At 45.0% G+C, this 16,781-nt stretch overlaps 1 protein-coding gene across 1 annotated transcript; it reads left to right on the top strand.

Annotated features, from left to right (window-relative positions):
* Positions 1–1,841: 1,841 nt before the first annotated feature.
* On the top strand, positions 1,842–15,590 carry ASB4 (ankyrin repeat and SOCS box containing 4). Its single transcript, XM_054193500.1, has 5 exons — positions 1,842–2,125; positions 5,802–6,101; positions 8,740–9,230; positions 10,898–11,011; positions 12,718–15,590. The coding sequence occupies exons 1-5, from the start codon at positions 1,852–1,854 to the stop codon at positions 12,904–12,906; spliced, it is 1,368 nt and encodes a 455-aa protein (XP_054049475.1). The 5' UTR covers positions 1,842–1,851; the 3' UTR covers positions 12,907–15,590.
* Positions 15,591–16,781: the final 1,191 nt, after the last annotated feature.

The raw sequence follows: 16,781 nt of genomic DNA, 5'->3' as shown, positions 1-16,781 counted from the left end.
TAATACTATTTATGAAAGATGATAGATGAAAAGCTAGTCCATTTCAAATTGAAAAGTGTAGCTGAGGTGAACAGTTGATTGCAGCTATGTATCAGTGCTTTGTGCATCCATGACTTTTCAGGAATACAGTGGTTTAAAACAAAAAAAAGGTGCAGGTAACAAGAAGCCTGTAAGACCTGGAATTCACGTCTCGTCCCTCTGCTCATGCCAGGCAAGCATTAACACTTTTTTTAAAGCATGAAGTGGAGTCATCTTCTACTGAAAGTAACAAAGTGAGAGGGAGGCAGTCTTGCAGGAGGGAATGTAAAGGTACAGAGAGCCTGTTGATGACTCTCCTCTTAAGTAAGCCTAGAAAGACCCATATGAGCTGCCTGGGACCTATAGCACCAGAGCAAGCCATTTTCCTTCTCACTGTGTCTATTACAAAGTTCAATACCTCAGGGAAGTAGTTTTTATAAAGCATTCTTTATCCAAAAGTAGTATCCTATCTACACAGGTGGAAGGAACTCACAAATTTCACAGTTCTCCATGAACTGCTGTCCTGTAACATCTTTGTGGAGCACTGGCTCTAGGAGAGAACTGGTGAGCGTTCCCATGGACAGGGGTCCTGCAGGTCCTCATGGGGCTGCCTGAGGAGCGTGGCCCCTGGAAACCCTGCAAACACAGAGGCTGCTCCAACTTCCAGAATCACCTGGCTCACATTTCCCCGTCGATCCACTTGGCAGCCAAACTCCCGGGAAGGGTAAACATAAAAATTTCTTCCTCACTGTTGTGGTGGTGTCCGCTTTGCCTGGTGATTTAAATTAAGGGTGGATAGTCTCCTTCTAGCTATGGTCTCATCCATCATCCCAAGTAGGTGCAGGTGTGAACCACTTCTATGTGATGAACGGCAACAGCTCATGCTAGCCATGTGTGGGTTTGCATCATCACAGACTGCTGTCAACACAGGGGCAGGATAGGCAAAGATAGAAGGAAAAGGGAGTGGGGAGGAAGTGTTCAGTGGATGATGGGGTTGTGAGGGAGAAGGTCTGAGTATAGCTGAAGGGTGGGCAGGGGAAAGAGAAGAGCACATGGACCCATGCAGCCTTTTGTCCTTGCCCCTGAGTTAATTCACATGTATGCCCACTGCGGTGTGTGAGATCCCCCACCCCATAAAATGGCTGTAAAGCTCTGCAGCCTCCTCAACCCACCATTTCTCCTTCCTAGGAGCACTGAGTGTGGGCCCTGAGCAAACTAGGGGAAACCCTGCTGCTCAGGGTATCATACAGGAGACTGGGCTACATCAACGTATTGATCCCTTGGAGCTTTACAGATCAGGGCCTGTGAGCCCTGCGTGAGGTGGTCTCTTGTGGAGGCCTGCCTGGTGGCTGGAGGAATGAAAGGGGGACCAACATTCCAAATGCTGTCCTAGGGAAGAGTGAGCTGCCTCACACAGGAGTACCTTGGGGATTTTTGTATTGTTTTTTTCTGCAATGGAATAGTTAAAAGGCATCTGCAGGCAGGGCATCACATCCCATTGCAGTCAATAAATCAGCAACGGTAACGATGAAAGGAAATGTGAGTGTTTCTCCGGCTGAGAAGCAACACCGGGGACTGGTGTCTTTTAATGCAAGCGTATGGCAGGAGCAGAGGGTAACCATGTGGTTAATGAAGCTTAATGTGTATAAAGCCCATGGTGATAACTCTTATTTTGGTGTTATTGCTGGTGTCTCTGTCCTTGCTTTCATAAAAAGAGTGTGGTGATATCTAAGAGTGGCATTTCGATGCCTAAAATGCTCCTCATATAAATAGAACAAGCAGATCAGCATGACTGAGTGATAAAATTACCTTCTGGTCTTCAGGAACTTCAGCATGCAACTGTGCTATAGGGACCTCAGTGTACCCCTCTTCACAGCACAAATACGTTGGGAAATGGATCTGGAGGAGACATACAAAGAGGGAGAAAATACAGAGGGGAGAATGACTCGCGTTGGAGCTGCAAAGTTGGTGAAAAAGGCTTTTCTCGAAGCCCTGAAGTCCAATGACTTTGAAACACTGGAGGAGCTCTTGAGCCAAAAGAAAATAGATGTGGACACGGTGTTTGAAGTGGAAGATGAAAACCTGGTTCTGGCATCCTACAAACAAGGTAAATGTGGCAGCATTCACCAGCCAGGAAGTAGATGGGTTTGAGTGATTTTCAAGAAACTGTGACCCTTTGTCTCTTCTGAAGCTACAGCATAAGCTGATTCATAGGCAGTAACCTCTCAGGAGGTTCGTATGGCCACGGTCACCCCAGGAGGGGAGCTTATCAGCTGTACCCGTTGGGCTTGGTGGAGGGCAGCCCAGAGACCAGCCTGAGCCTTCGTGCTCCTGAGGCAGCTGCTGCAGCTTCAAGGGAGTCCAGGGAGAGGAGTCCTTTGCCATTTCCTCGCAGAGAACTTGGGTGCAAAACCCAGAGCAGACACGTGCAGGCTAAGTGTGGTATATACATGACTATAGCCAGTCACATGTACAGACCATTTAGAAACATAAAATATTAAATCTGTTCCATTTTCAATTTACAGTAGTAGTACAGTGAACCCCCCCTAGCTCAGAAGAGCTAAAGAAATACTGCAGACCTTGGATGTTGCTGTACGGGAGGAGATTTATTTTTCAAACTGACAAAAAGTGAGGATCTGCTAGTTTATCAAAACAGAAAAATCACCTGGAAAAACACAACCAGAAAAGACATCTATTTTGGAGTGTAGAAAACGTGAACCAGTTCTCAGCCAGACACTGACTGAGTTCCCACAAACTTACAACTTAAAGCAATAGAACAAGTTTGCTCTCTGTTAAAATCAACACACTTCATTACTTACTTGCTAACAGACTCTTTGTGTATATCTACAAAACAGTAGTGACCAGACTTTGCCAGAAGCTAATCATAAGCGGAGATAAACACCTCCAGTCCCAGCAGCACAGCAAATACCCTTTTTTTCTGTGTCATATGGAAGGGACAACATCCCACCTCTTCTCCTTTTCTGTCTTTTCCTCTGATTTAATGATTGGCTCCTTTTCTTTTGATTTCATTAGGGTGAGGATGATGCGGTCATGACATCCTTCCCCTGGGGACAGTGTCTGAACTAACCCACCCAGTGATGAATGTATCTTAAAATACCTTTTTTTTTTTTTTTTTTTTCTGTCCTCAGCCAGCTGAGATGCATTCTGGTTGTGGTTTGAGATTACAGGATTAATGCATAGATTTTTCATTGTAAATCATTTGACTGCAAGCATTAACGCGTCTCTTTTGGAGAAGTCTCTCCTTTCTCCAAAAAATAGGAGAGGTAAATGCATCCTATGGCCTAAATCACAGCAGTGTATTCACTTTGTCTGAAAGGCAGGAGGCATTCTATCAACTCTAGTGCAAATTTCACTTTTATTCTGAATAATCTGTGATATTAGATGGGAATTTCCTTGAGGAGGGAGAGGGGAGAAAAATTAAGCCCCACCATCCTGCTGTTCAGGCAGCCTGAGCTTTGCCATAGCCTGGAGTGGTGAAGTGGAAAGGAAATGCCATAGGTGACAGAGTGGCTTTGCTTCCTCTCTTCCAAAGAGCCTGAGAGCTCCCAAGGACACTGACCTCACATGCACCAAGGCTTTTCCATGTTTCTACCCAAAGAAACAGGCAAGCTGAATGAGGCCTGCCATGGAGCCCACATCTGCTTCCTGCTCAGTGCCCGGTCCCTGTTCCTCTGGGCTCAGAGATGTCTGTGGGTTTGGGCAGAGGACATGGGAGATGCTCCCTCAGGATGTCTGAGCCCAGCTCACCTGCAGCAGCACAGGCAAAGGAAATAAATGGTGGTCTCAGGCAGGGAAACTGTGGCTGTATAAAGTGATAGCTTGGCTTTGGGGATGAGTTTTCTGCTGTTATGTATCATTTATGGCTCACATGTGGCCATAAACATGAGGTGCAGCTCCATGTTGGATAAGCCAATGCTGCTCCACAGCTCACCGGTAAGAAGGGGGAATGCCGCATGTCTATTCAGATGGGGAGCTGATTTAAGAAGCTTACTTTGCCATATGCATGGACTCTGGGATATAGCCCACCTACTTTGTGCCTGGTTTGGGGGCATATGATGAAAAGGTTGTCTTACCAGAGTTGCCAGCGTAACCTGGATAGTCAGGGTGTTCAGGGAGGGCTGAGTGGCTGCAGAGGAGCCTGTCGCCGCTTAGGTACTCAGGTGCCTCAGGGCTGCCTGCTGTTGCCATTCACAGCATGGGTTCCTTGGGGACTGGGTTTGGTGGTCCCCAAAATCGAGCCCTAGGGTGGATGCTGTGGTCAGTAGACAGTTTCTCACCCCCGACATCTCACATGCTGGTAGTAATAAATGCATATATTGGTGAGGAACAAGTCATGGTGGCCATGCTTGAGCAGGAGGTGCAGCTGCTGTCATGACTGTCCATTTTATATCTGTAACCTTTCAGTGGAGATCTAGCATTTTGCTACACAAGAACTGCATTACTGGCACCTATCTCAGAATGTACTTGCAATTTAATTAGGAGGGAAGAAGAACTTTAATCCAAGTTTCTCCCTGCCATCAGCACTTTGTTTCTATCCCTCTTTCCTTCCTCTCCTTTCTGTTTAATACAACACACATGAGTACTGTAAAAACTGTATCTATATGACATTAAGGTTGAAAAACTATTATAACTAGAGATTCAAAGATGAAGGTCTGAATTAATTTGACCTCATACATCTTTAGTATTTTTTCTGTGTCTTTTACATGGCAACACTATTCAACCAGGCATTCATCCAAGGAGAAACAGATAAATCAAACCCAGAAAATTAATTTTGTAGGCACATTCTAGCTAAGATGCAACTGCTGTATCTAAAAAAAAAAAAAAGAGAGAGAGAGAGAGAAGAGGTTTTAGACTTCTTTTACCCTTCTGCACATTATTATTGTGTTTTACTTTTTTTAAACAAAAGATTATAGTAATCACTTCTAAGACTGTCTCTGTGCAGTCATTAAGCAAGTAGCCCTATTTTGGGAACAAATATTTAACTGTTATTTGGTCTTACACCTGTTTGTAAGTAAAAAAAAAACCCAGATCATTGTGAAATTTTCAGAGAAAAATCCAAACATTTTGGAGACATATTTCATGCCAAAGTGTCACTGCTTCTATTTGTCTCTTCAACCGAATTTATGTCAGCATCCAAACTCCTCCCTCCATGCTCCTCAGGGGCAGTAGTTGGCAGGAGGTCTGTCACACAGCTGCAGCCACATTGCCAGGGGTCATCTATGTGCAATGCGTCTCTGGAGGTCTGAATCCAGCCAATGAATCCAATCCAGGTCTGAATCCAATCCAAGATCCTGCCATCTCCCACGCAGAAACAGCAGGATGAGCTATCTGTTGAGTCAGTGGCCTAAGTAAATGCTGCCTTCTTATTCCAGTGCCACCTTTGTTCAGCTATTGGCAGGCTGAACATCCCACTTCCCCCATATTTTTTAGCTGGTGGCATTTCAAATGCTTTGAGCATACTTTATTTTTTTTTATTTAGTCTACACAGGTCATGAGAAAACCAAAAGCTGCCTTCCAAGTGCATCTACGTGGGAATTACCTCTCCAAAAGGCAGGCTATTCAGCACACATAGAAAAAGCGCTTAATGAAAGTGAAGTTACACTTCAGAGAACTTCATGTGCACTAACTAAGCTGTAGCTGGTGAAATTACAGTAAATTAAAGCAAAACTCTAACCCTTCCTTCCCCTGAATTATTCTCAGTAGGTGGCTAGTCCAAAGAAAAGTCTTTGCTAAGGATGGTAACGTGTTTTCACTTTGTATAGGGTACTGGCTGCCTAGCTACAAATTAAAAATATCCTGGGCAACTGGACTTCATCTAGCTGTCATGTATGGACATCTGGAGAGTCTTTTGGTCCTGCTCAATCACAAAGCTACAATCAACTGCCGTCCCAACGGAAAAGCTGCAATCCACATAGCTTGTGAAACGGCAAATGTTGAGTGTCTCAAGATCCTTTGCAACCACGGAGCTAAGCTGAACTGCTTTTCCATGAGTGGGCAGGCGCCCTTGCACTTCTGCACAACACGAACCTCCATGCCTTGTGCCCAGCAACTGGTTTGGAGAGGTAAGGTAGAGCTCTGGCGAGTCTCTCGTGGCATCCCTAGAGACAGTGGGCATGGTCTCTGGCTTCTCTTAGGAGGCAATTTGTCAAAGTACACGTGTATTTCTCCTTTCCACCCAAGCTGACCCATGTCTTCATCTCAGACATCTTTTCCCCATCTCTTTGATCAGATGAAGTTTTTCCCCTTCTGGTTCTTCACCCTGTCTGTCCTTCCCTCTCCCTGGCCACCGTCCCTTAATCCAGGATTGTTTCCCATTTCAGTGCCTCCAGCCGCTGCCCAGTCACTCCCTCCGCAGAAGAACTCCTCTGAATCAGGGGGTTTCTACTTCTCTATTTCTTTTATGTCTTCTTCATCTAAGTTTACTATTGACACGTTTTCCCGTAAAAGTTTGCCCCCCTCCTCTTCTTTCTTGTTCAAATTTTCTTGGTCTCATAAAATTCTTCCAACCACTTGTATTTTAAGACCTGGCCTTGAAAAACTGGGTGCAGTTTTTCATACCATCTCTTCATTTTTCAGCAGCCAAACTCAGGCATCTATGTAGGGATTGCGGGGAAAATGCTCCTATATTTTTTTTTTTTCCACAAAGTAACATACATTATGCTGCTGGTCATCTGTAAGAAATGAAGCTATGAATAGATGTAATTCCTGGATGAATATATTGGTGTCACACATTATTTCCTTAACACATGGATGTTGACTCAGGACGCAGGAAAAGACAGGCATAAAAGGTACAGCAAAGTCAGGCAGTGCAAGTCTTAAGTTGCAAACAGACAGATTCTCCTATTTAGCACACTGTGCCGTGGCAAATACAAATGCTTTGGGGTTGGTTTTTTTTGCTACGTGTGTTGTTATTGAAGGCTTTCCTTGAGATGCAGAGCCCAAGTATGCTTTGTGGGCAAGGCAATCTGCAGTCCCAAATGAATAACCACATCGCTTTTCTTCTGCTGGAAAATATATATTATTTTGTTGAGTTGAAAGGAAAATAAATGAAAGAAATGCTGCCAGTTGTATCCTGCCCAAAGCAAACAGTCCTGACAGCAGGAGCTGAATTCGCTACCATGGAAAAGCTTAAAAGTCAAACGTAGTCTTATAAAATGTTGCACAGGATGAATGCAAATGAAAGGATGTATTCTGTAGGCTTTCTCCACTCACCCACCAGCAACAGAATAATAATACTTTACAAGTCACTCTTCGTCCCAAAGCACTCGGTAAACTCCATTCTCCATATGAGCTAGACCTCGAGACTCCAAACAAAATGGGAAAGGTCTGGAGCAGAATGTGGCAGGTGTGTACATACACATAGCAGCACCACCCAGCAGCCGAAACCAGGGATTTGGTTAATGTCCCTGCACCAAAGTTTCCAAGACGTGTCTCCCACCCTGCCATCTCCACTCCAAGGTGTCACACTGGGTCAATTCAGGTAAACGCAGTTTAACCACTTCTGGTTTGGGCAACCTGCCAGCCAAGCAAAACTGATCCCATGTCCCTTTACCACCTCCAAACTTAGATTGCTGATGCTGTCGTGGACATCTAACATGATTAACAATCAGCACAGCTTAATGGCATTAGCACTCAGGTTTTCCAGCCCAGAGGTAATTTTTGACTCCTCTTCCTGCCTCCCAGTCCTTACACCTCAGTCTTAGCGTAAGTTTGGCCACGTAAGGGAAGAGTCTAGAGAGAAGAGGGGTGACCACCGGGTCTTGCATGAGTAATTCATTGACAGTTGGGCAAGTCCCCAGGTTCAAGGGGCCCTTGTCCACCCTGTGGTCGTCGACATCAGCACCCTTCCATCTCTGGAAGCAGCCCCCTTGCCCCTCCATCCTGCTGCCCTTTCAGGGTTCTGCTTTGCTCTGGGTCTTGCCAACCTTCCCTCTTTTCTCACGAGCAGCCTTCAGCGTTATTCCTGCAGGCATTTGCATTTCCTTCGAGCTGGAAAAGCGGGAAGGCAGCCGGCAGGTCGGGCTGCAGCCTGCAAGCGATGGGGAAGGGCTGGGGGGGAGCCGGGTCCCCGCTTCGCTCCTCAGTAGATGGTGCTGTTGCTTCAGCTGCCGCCGCCGCTCGGCACAACAGCAGCAGTCGTACCCGTCCCCTTAACAGCTCGAAAACAGGATGCAGACCCTCAGCTGGGGACTTTGGCTATGGTTTGTTGTCGTTTTCTTTTTAATATCATCTATGGGTCTGTCGTAAAATGTCCTTTCTCCCAGGCTCGCAGTTAATGGGGTGCTGCAGGGAGCGTTCCCAGGGTATAGGTTTGGGCAGTGCCGTTCTCCAGAGCAGGAGTAAAGCTCTCCTTTTTCCTTCAGTTCTTAATTTATAGGCAAAAGCCTTTTACCCAGAGATTTGGACCTGCATGCTGCTCCAAAATCGAGTGTTCAGATAAGGCCTTCTGTCAGCTTAGGGTCAAGCGGTTGCATCTGAACCTGGATCCAAGAATGTGAAGTTTCAAAAGGTTTCCTGGAGGCTTAAGAAATGCAGAATCCATGTCCCTAGCTATTTGCATTTCCACGTGCATATTTCAAGCCAGTTGCCCACTCTCTCCTTTTCCTTGAGTAGCAGGGCTCAAGCAGGGAGATGGCTGAACCAGGTCATTCTCATTTCTCCCAAATGTCTTCATTTTCTCCCATCGCCTTTCTTTGGCAGGAGCAAATGTGAACATAAAAACAAACAACCAAGATGAGGAGACTCCTCTGCACGCTGCTGCGCGTTTGGGTATCCCGGAGCTCGTGGCCTTTTATGTGGAGCAAGGAGCGCACATTGATGCTCTCAACGCCTACATGGAGACTCCCCTGGCCTGTGCAGCCTATTGGGCCCTTCACTATAAGGATCAGATCTACAGCCAGGATCACCATCTCATCTGTCGGATGCTCTTAGACTATAAAGCTGACGTGAACACTCGTGATGAGGATTTCAAATCACCGCTCCACAAAGCTGCCTGGAACTGCGACCATGTCCTGCTACATATGCTGCTGGAGGCAGGAGCAGAAGCAAACATCATGGATGTCAATGGCTGTGCACCCTTACAGTATATCATAAAAGTGACATCTGTGCGGCCAGCTGCCCAGCCTGACATCTGCTACCAGCTGCTGCTGAATCATGGAGCAGCTAGGATATATCCTCTGCAGTTCCACAAGGTTAATGATGGCTTTGTACAGTAGGGATATGGAGAGAGGTGATGCCTTGAACAGGGATGGGATGAGAGATCCAAACTTCAGGGTTTGGTGGTATCTGGATTTGCTAGGGTCTTGTAAACTGTAGGCCCAGAGTGCCCCAAACCTTGTGAGACAACCTGTTGTAAGAGTGGTATCATTTAACTGAAGTGAAGTTACGGTTGCTAACGCCAGAAGCCAGACCCAGATCCCGTTTTTGTTCTTAACCAACCTGAAACCCCGAACTCTAAATGCTGGTTCAAGCCTAATTTTTCAGAGCTGATTCGCTTTCTTACTTCAGAAAACCTACATCTCTTTTTCAAACCTGGCTCCACACAGGCTTACCTGGGTTATACAAAATGAGTATTTCATGGCCTGTATCAAAGACTGGAGATCAGAGCAGTTGATTCAGTTTGTCGCTTCTGGCCTTTAAAAATCTATTCAAATCTATTCAAAACGAAATGGATCTCAGTAAAACTTAGGCTCATCCCCAGGAAATGTGATAAATTAAGGGGAAATGCTGGGCCTGGGCTCACAGTTGATGAAAAAAAAGAGGAAAAAAAAAAAAAGAAAAATAATTGCAGGATCCCTCCCAAAGTATTTCTAAACGTCTGCAAAGCCCAAGGCACTGACAGAAGTAGCCGACAGACTTCTTATATCAGGCAACTAATAAGCTCTCTGTAATCAGGACTCATTCTCTCTCATCCAGTGCCCTGAGCAACATTTTGCAGCTCCTCCACTGTATATGTAAAGTTTTAACTAGCCAAGCAACCAGAAGACTTTGAATAAAATGCCAAACTTTTGGTTATGCCCTCTTGAGCCCAGGATGAGCTGGCCCTGTCTGTAACAGAACAACACTTAGGTTCCTACAGCATGTTTGAGAGCCAGGTCTGAGGTCTCCTCTTCCTGCCTCCCCCTCTCTACTGTTGCATGGAGCGGGTGTCCCTTCCAAACCATCATTTGCCGTCGGCAAAATACGTAGGATGATATTTATCCCAGAGGCATGTGCTGCAGTTTTGTTTTGCAAGCCTGGCTACTGTGTGGGACAGAACTGTGCATCATATGGTGTGAACGTCAACTGTTATTCCACACATGCGAGTGACAGTAGATTTGGGGTTTTTTTTTCTACTGAGCCAAAGTTACTGGTCAGAGCAGTTTTTTCAGGGGCCTTGCCTGGCTTGAAAGTCTTACTTCTGAGCTGTGTTGTCTCCCAGTCTTTCTTTAAATTAGCAATGCATTTTTGACTGATATGATGGGATTTTTTCCATTCCTGCGCTGCATGACCTAGAGCGAGGAGTTTGTGCATGGCTTTGCCTGGTGTCGAGTCACTCAACCTAGTTATGAACAAGTTATCTCCAGATTCAGGTGATAAGCTACCCTCATCACCTGCCCCCATCTGGAGGTCTAAGGCAGTATTTCTGTACGGAGTTAAACTGGGGTGTGCACACCTCCACTGGGGGCTAGCCTGGGGTTTCTTGCTGCAGGATGCACTGAGCACCGTAGACATAGCTTGTGTCTTTTACAGCTCCAACCTTATCCTCTTGTAATTCTTTGGCTGTGTCCGTCTCAGAATGCCGCTGCACCGTGCCAAGCACCCAGGCTAGCCCCAGCAGCTCGGTGGTACTCATGACCTCTGTGCATCCTGCCTGCAGGTGCTACAAGCCTGTCATTCCCACCCCAGAGCTGTGGAGATTGTCATCAACACCTACGAACACATCAAATCAACATCCAAGTGGAAAGCGGCCATACCTGACGACGTCTTTGAGGTAAGCTCTTAATGAGTTGTAGCTGAGTAAAATCCCAGCTCATTATGTGCATCCTCCATACCCGGCCACAGAAAAGTGAGAACGCCTTTGAAAAAGGAGAACATCTCAAGATTTGGGACTTCCCCGTTTAATATCACACCCTTGACAAAAGCATATCCCTCACTGACAAAAGACGTATTTTTGAGAAATATTCATTGCAACATTATCCTTTGGAGCACTCCCTGTCAGGGCTGCTGCAGCTCAGCTGTCCCTGCACTCAGCAAGTGCAAAGATTCTGGCTGTCATTGATGCTTCTTCGGATCTGTCAATATGTGTATTTATATTTTATTAAAGTCAGCAAATGTTTTAAAAGTACCATGTTACACGGGTATGACTATGTATCTTTAGGTTCTGCCGCACAGGTTGGGTTTCTGTGAGCAGGACTGGTTAGCTGCAAATACAAGGGACAATTTAAATTAAAAATAAGAGATCGAAGTGAAGAAGTTGTTGTCAAAAGGCAAAACTGTGGGGCAAACTACATGCTTTGACATGATTATCCCTTTAATTCAGAAATCCTCATAGTCCCAATATTCCAGTTTAAACCTAGTTTTTTCTTAATCCCGGGCTTTTTCAAAATCTTCAAATCAGTGCTGAAATTAAGTGCATCAATATGTGCTATACATTATCGGTGATATTTAGGTAACTCCATCCTTATTATAACGCAGAGTTATACAGCCTGAGGAACTGTGAGACTTTTTTGGGGTCAGATTTGTTCAGTAAAAATTAAAAGAAATCATTTTGGGTGAACAAAAAATTAAAAGTTAAAGGTAGTTTTTCACATTAATAATAATAATAATAATAATAATAATAATAATAGTAATTTTTTATTATTATTATTTTCTGTTAGAAATAATATTTCTAATAATAATAATTAATCTTCTGGGGAAATATAATAATCTTGCTTTCTGATTTATTATTATAATAATAAATTTCTTCCAATTCTAATTTGGAAAAATCCACAGTTGTTGCTCTATTTTTTTTCTTGAGATTTTCATTTTTGTTGCCAAAGCTATTTGCTGAATTTGACATGAAATCGAACAAAAATTTTTGTTGACAGAAATCCATACTTTTCCATACATAAAGTGCACCTGAAAATATGTGCAACCAGATCTGTCAAGTAGCAAGACTATAAAATAAGGTCAAGTCACACGTAGGCGCACACATTTGCTTCTTTTATTTCGAAATCATTTGTAAGCATCTGCACTTTTTTTTTTTCTCGTGGGGATGCAAATGTATTTATTCCCGAAGGCCACCAGGGCGACGGGTAAGACCAAAGGTAGTTTGCCGCGGGGAGCTGGCGGGTGACGCTGGCATCGTTCTGCCCCACGCTGAGGTTTAGGGGATGAACTCGCCCACGTGCACTGACCCTGGGCTGGATCAGCATTAACACCATGGAGGAACCCCCCACCTCAAACCGATGGATATAAGACATACCAAGCCGAAAGATTTCCTCGTGATCTTTAATCTTCTTAACACTAAATATTTGAGGCAAGCGTAAGAATTTCATGCAGGTGTTTGGCTAAACCAAGCCCCTGGTGCTTGATGTGCCTCCCAGGATGGCTGTCGCTGCTTTTTACCTTGTTCTGCATTGTGGGCAGGGGAAAAGGAGGGAAGGGAAACAGCCTTATTGCCCTAAAACACACTTGTGGTTGTTTTTTTTTTTACAGCGGCACCAGGTTTTCTATGACTCGTTGTTCACCGTGTGCAGCAATTCACCGCGGTCGCTCATGCATTTATGCAGATGTGCTATTCGGGCGATACTGTCAGAAAGGTGCCACCGAGGAGTCCCTTTGCTCTCCATCCCCCCGTCCATGAAGAAGTACTTGCTGCTGGAACCAGAAGGAATCATCTACTGAGCCGCAGCAGAGCTGGCCCCAAGCGTCTCCCTTCCTGGATCCGCACGCCTCTGTGGGGTGCTGGAGATCCAGGCATGATCCATATGGGATTTACTGGCTCTCCTCGGAGCCACTGTCCTTCCCTGCAGTGAGGAATCGCAGCTGCAGGCTGCGGGTCGCGCTGGGGGAGACAGAACTGGAAAGGCCCCCCCCCGCGAAAAAAAATAACAACCCCCCCAAACAAACACAGGGGCACATACTTCTCTGCTTTGTTCAGCCTGGCTTAAATGCTGCTGCTGCCTTTCGTATTTATTCCACTGCCTGCTAGATAGCGTTAGATTCAATCTGAACAACCTTTGATACTGTTCCACTGTCATTTTCTTCAGCTGTCTGTCATTTTGGGAGTAAAAGAAAGGATACCATCAGAAAATAGGACATTTATTAGCGTCACAGAAATGCTTTCCCAGAAAGAAATGGATGAACTGCTTTGAATCATGACCACAGACAGGATTTCAGTAGTTTCCAGGTTTTCCTGCGGATTGACTCTCAACTCAATTTTAGTTCACTGTTCGCTATACCTCTCTGTATCTTATAAAGCTTTGTCATAATAATATCCTTTTTAATTGTAAGAATTTTTTCCATTGTCAGTCACAATATTGAAATCCGCAGCACTGAAATGTCTGTACGTTGCTGTTCATGCCCAGGTAGCTTTTAGCAGATGCTGTCTCTGTTTCTGCTCTCACTGTGACCGATGGCAATTTCATGTCCTGGTGTTGAGAAATGCAGGTAGAATGGACTTGCCCCTGTAACCTGCACAGCTGTACTTATACCCATCCATAGATCCCTTGGGATGGTGTAGGATGGGATCTGGGAAGAACATGAACCCTTCTCTCTATTGGCTACAAAAGGAGCCTAGCCTGCTACCATGGACTATACACCTCAGTTTTTGGCCGCTAAGTGCACGTGAGAGGAATCCCACCATAACCGAAAGGTGTTTCCAAGATGAAGATGTGGTGGCTGTGCTGTTACACACCTGCCTGTCCCCCTGATTTAGAGTCCCTCTACTTTTGGACCTGCCAGCGCTGGTTTCCCTGCTCACAGGGAACCTAATCTCCTGACTGAGCTGCTGTCTCTAGTTCAGGAGGATGGAACATGGGGCAGAGGCAGTTCGCTCACTGAGCATCCCACAGCAAGGGCAAGTGTGTGATGCGACCTACAGATAAAACCCATTTTTCTTCCCTTTTTTTAAATTGATGCAATCCATTTGGGGTGTTCCACTTTTTTTTTTGGACCAGGACAACTCCAGGCTCTGTTAAAAGGGAAGGTGAGCTATGCCCACCATTGGGAGCCAGTCATTCCTGACTTCTCATTGCATTTCTGGCTGTGAAGCTGTCGGTCCTTATCATTATTATTATTGTGTTTTTACAAGAGAGCCCAGTGCATGTTAGGCCCTTCCCAGCCAGACCAGAGCGGCCAAGCTGTTCAGTGCCTCTGTGTCTCGCAAAGTGACAATAACAGCACTTGAAGAAATGTGCAGATTGTTTAGTGTTGTAAATCACTTTACTCCCTTTTCATCTCAGTTTTCATTAATCAAAGCCCGTGCACTGTGTTAGGAGAGAATCCAATTCATAGCTCTGTTTATGTTTAGCTAGACAGCAATGTAGATTGCTATTTAACAGTTTCCAGTGCCAGTGGAGAACTTCGGGGACAACAGAGACCATGAGAAAATGCTTTCTCATACGAATGAAGTTGTAATATAGATCCCTGTGCTTTACTAAACTGCTGAAAGATTCCTGCAGAGTTGCAGAGATATTTCTATCAATCAGAGACACTACAGCAGTTTACAGAGGAGAATTATCAGGATCTGGGGCAATTTGTCGACAGAAAAATCCGCTTGAGACAGTTCCAGGTTGATGGGATCCACTGAGGAAACCCAGGGAATTTGGAAGGACGGAGAAAGCTTAGGTTATCTGAACCCAGTGCTTTTCTAGGCGACTTATGTATGTAAGTCAGGCATGAGGAGGAGGATTTGCAAACTGGTCCAGGCAAGAAAATGTTTGTTGCTCTCTGAACAGCCTGCCAATGGGGCAAGCTGGATAGTCCAGAAGAGACAGACAGATGGAGGTAGCTGATTTTATCGGGAACACATCCCCAAGCTGGCTGCTTCTGGAAGTGAAATTCTGCATCTGGAAGAGGGAGGTTTAAGGCAGAACAATAGCAGCATTTTTTGACCTGTCGTAGTCAGGACTCTCTTGCTGAGAGAGAAATAAAAAAGGCTGTCACCAATGTTCCTAAATTCCCTCTGATCCTCCCCCTCTGCAGCGAACACGCTTAATTTTTATTCTGTGGGCACCCAGCCTCACTTCCAAGCTTTGTACCAAGCAGGTGCCAGATTACAGCCATTGTGGTATCTGACAGGGAGCACAGTGGGATCAGGCTGATTATAGTCATAGGAATTTGCAAGCTGTTAAAAAACACTGGAGAACATCCCCATCACGGAAAAAAGACCTGATTGATGCACTTTAATTGCTTCTCTTGTTGGAGTTAGAAAGACCAACAGTAAGCAAACCTTATTATTTGTTACCTTTTAGCATTTCTTTGGGTTTTTTTTTCTCTCACTGTACTCTATTCCTACACACCGGAGGGAGTTGCTCATGGGAGGCATGGGGGGATCTGATAATAAACTCATCGTTTATTAAATTTATGGGATGCATAGTCTTATTATTCTGACTTGGTGTAGGTGCCTTGAAATTTCGTACTGTCATATAATTCCTGATCATGCTTTTACATTTTCAAAGCTGCAACAGCTTGGATGGCTGCAGGTGGAAATAACGACAGACCGAGTTGTCACCCCTACACTGTAAGTTTGAACCTAGTCATGACCTAACATGACAGAAAATTGTTTTCAGGGTTGTTTGGTGTCTTCTGCGAAATGAGTTGCTTTTTGCCATTTGGATTCTTAGTAGAGATGTAGCCGTGTTTGAGACCTTTCCACTGCATTTCACAGCCTATTAGAATATTTAAAGCACAGACAGGCAACTATCCTTCTCATTGGCAGCCATTTCCCACAGCTCCCTTAATGACGTCTCAGTGGACAACAACCAGATTACATTTTTCGGTCCTTATGCTTTTTAAGAGATGCATATGAAAAGATGTTCTTAAGCTACATGCATTATTGAAAAAAGAAGCTATCCCATCTATGAATATTATAGAGACACTCTGCATGTTTTTGTGGGCCAGTGCAGACCCATAATTCATCTGTTCGTGGAGATATGGACATCCTCTTTGTAAAGTGCTCTTGAAATAATTTTAAATTTAGCCCCTGATGTCTGATTGGATCCAGCTTGATTCAAAACTGCAATAATTTATCCATGGAGAGTATGTAGGTGAATTTGTAGGTGAGCGTAGGTGAAATTGAAGTCTAACAGTGCTCAGGACTGTATTTTCCTGCAAAACCTTTAAATGTCTATGCATATTTGGTTGGCCTTTAGATACTGGGACAAAGAGCACAGAAGAGCACGGCTGGCTCAGGTCTCCAACACTGCTGCTTGTCCTGTCTGCCTAATGCCAAGAAGAGGAGCCAGAGACTGCAAAGCAGCAGTTCAGGACATTGGAAGGGGAAGCAGTAAATGTTGACCAGTTTCTGCTCAGCCTCCAGCGAACATGTGTTTAAAACCTTCACCACTCGTCTTTGAGACAGCCAGATTCCCAGTGGTGCTGGTGGCAGGAGGGGAAGGATGTATTCTCAGCTGCCTCCTACTTTGTGCAGTGGTATCAAGACCATAAGGGTTGCACAAGGCTTAGAGATGTGATAAGTAGGTCTTCTGTCCACAAAGGTGCCTTTGGATAAGTATCGACAACTGTCTGCATACAGACTGGTCCTAGAGCGTGATACA

This window comes from Rissa tridactyla, chromosome 2, assembly GCF_028500815.1.
Source record: "Rissa tridactyla isolate bRisTri1 chromosome 2, bRisTri1.patW.cur.20221130, whole genome shotgun sequence".
Lineage (NCBI taxonomy): Eukaryota > Metazoa > Chordata > Aves > Charadriiformes > Laridae > Rissa > Rissa tridactyla.
Note: the sequence above shows the minus strand (reverse complement) of the source record. Positions and strands in the feature narration are given on the sequence as shown.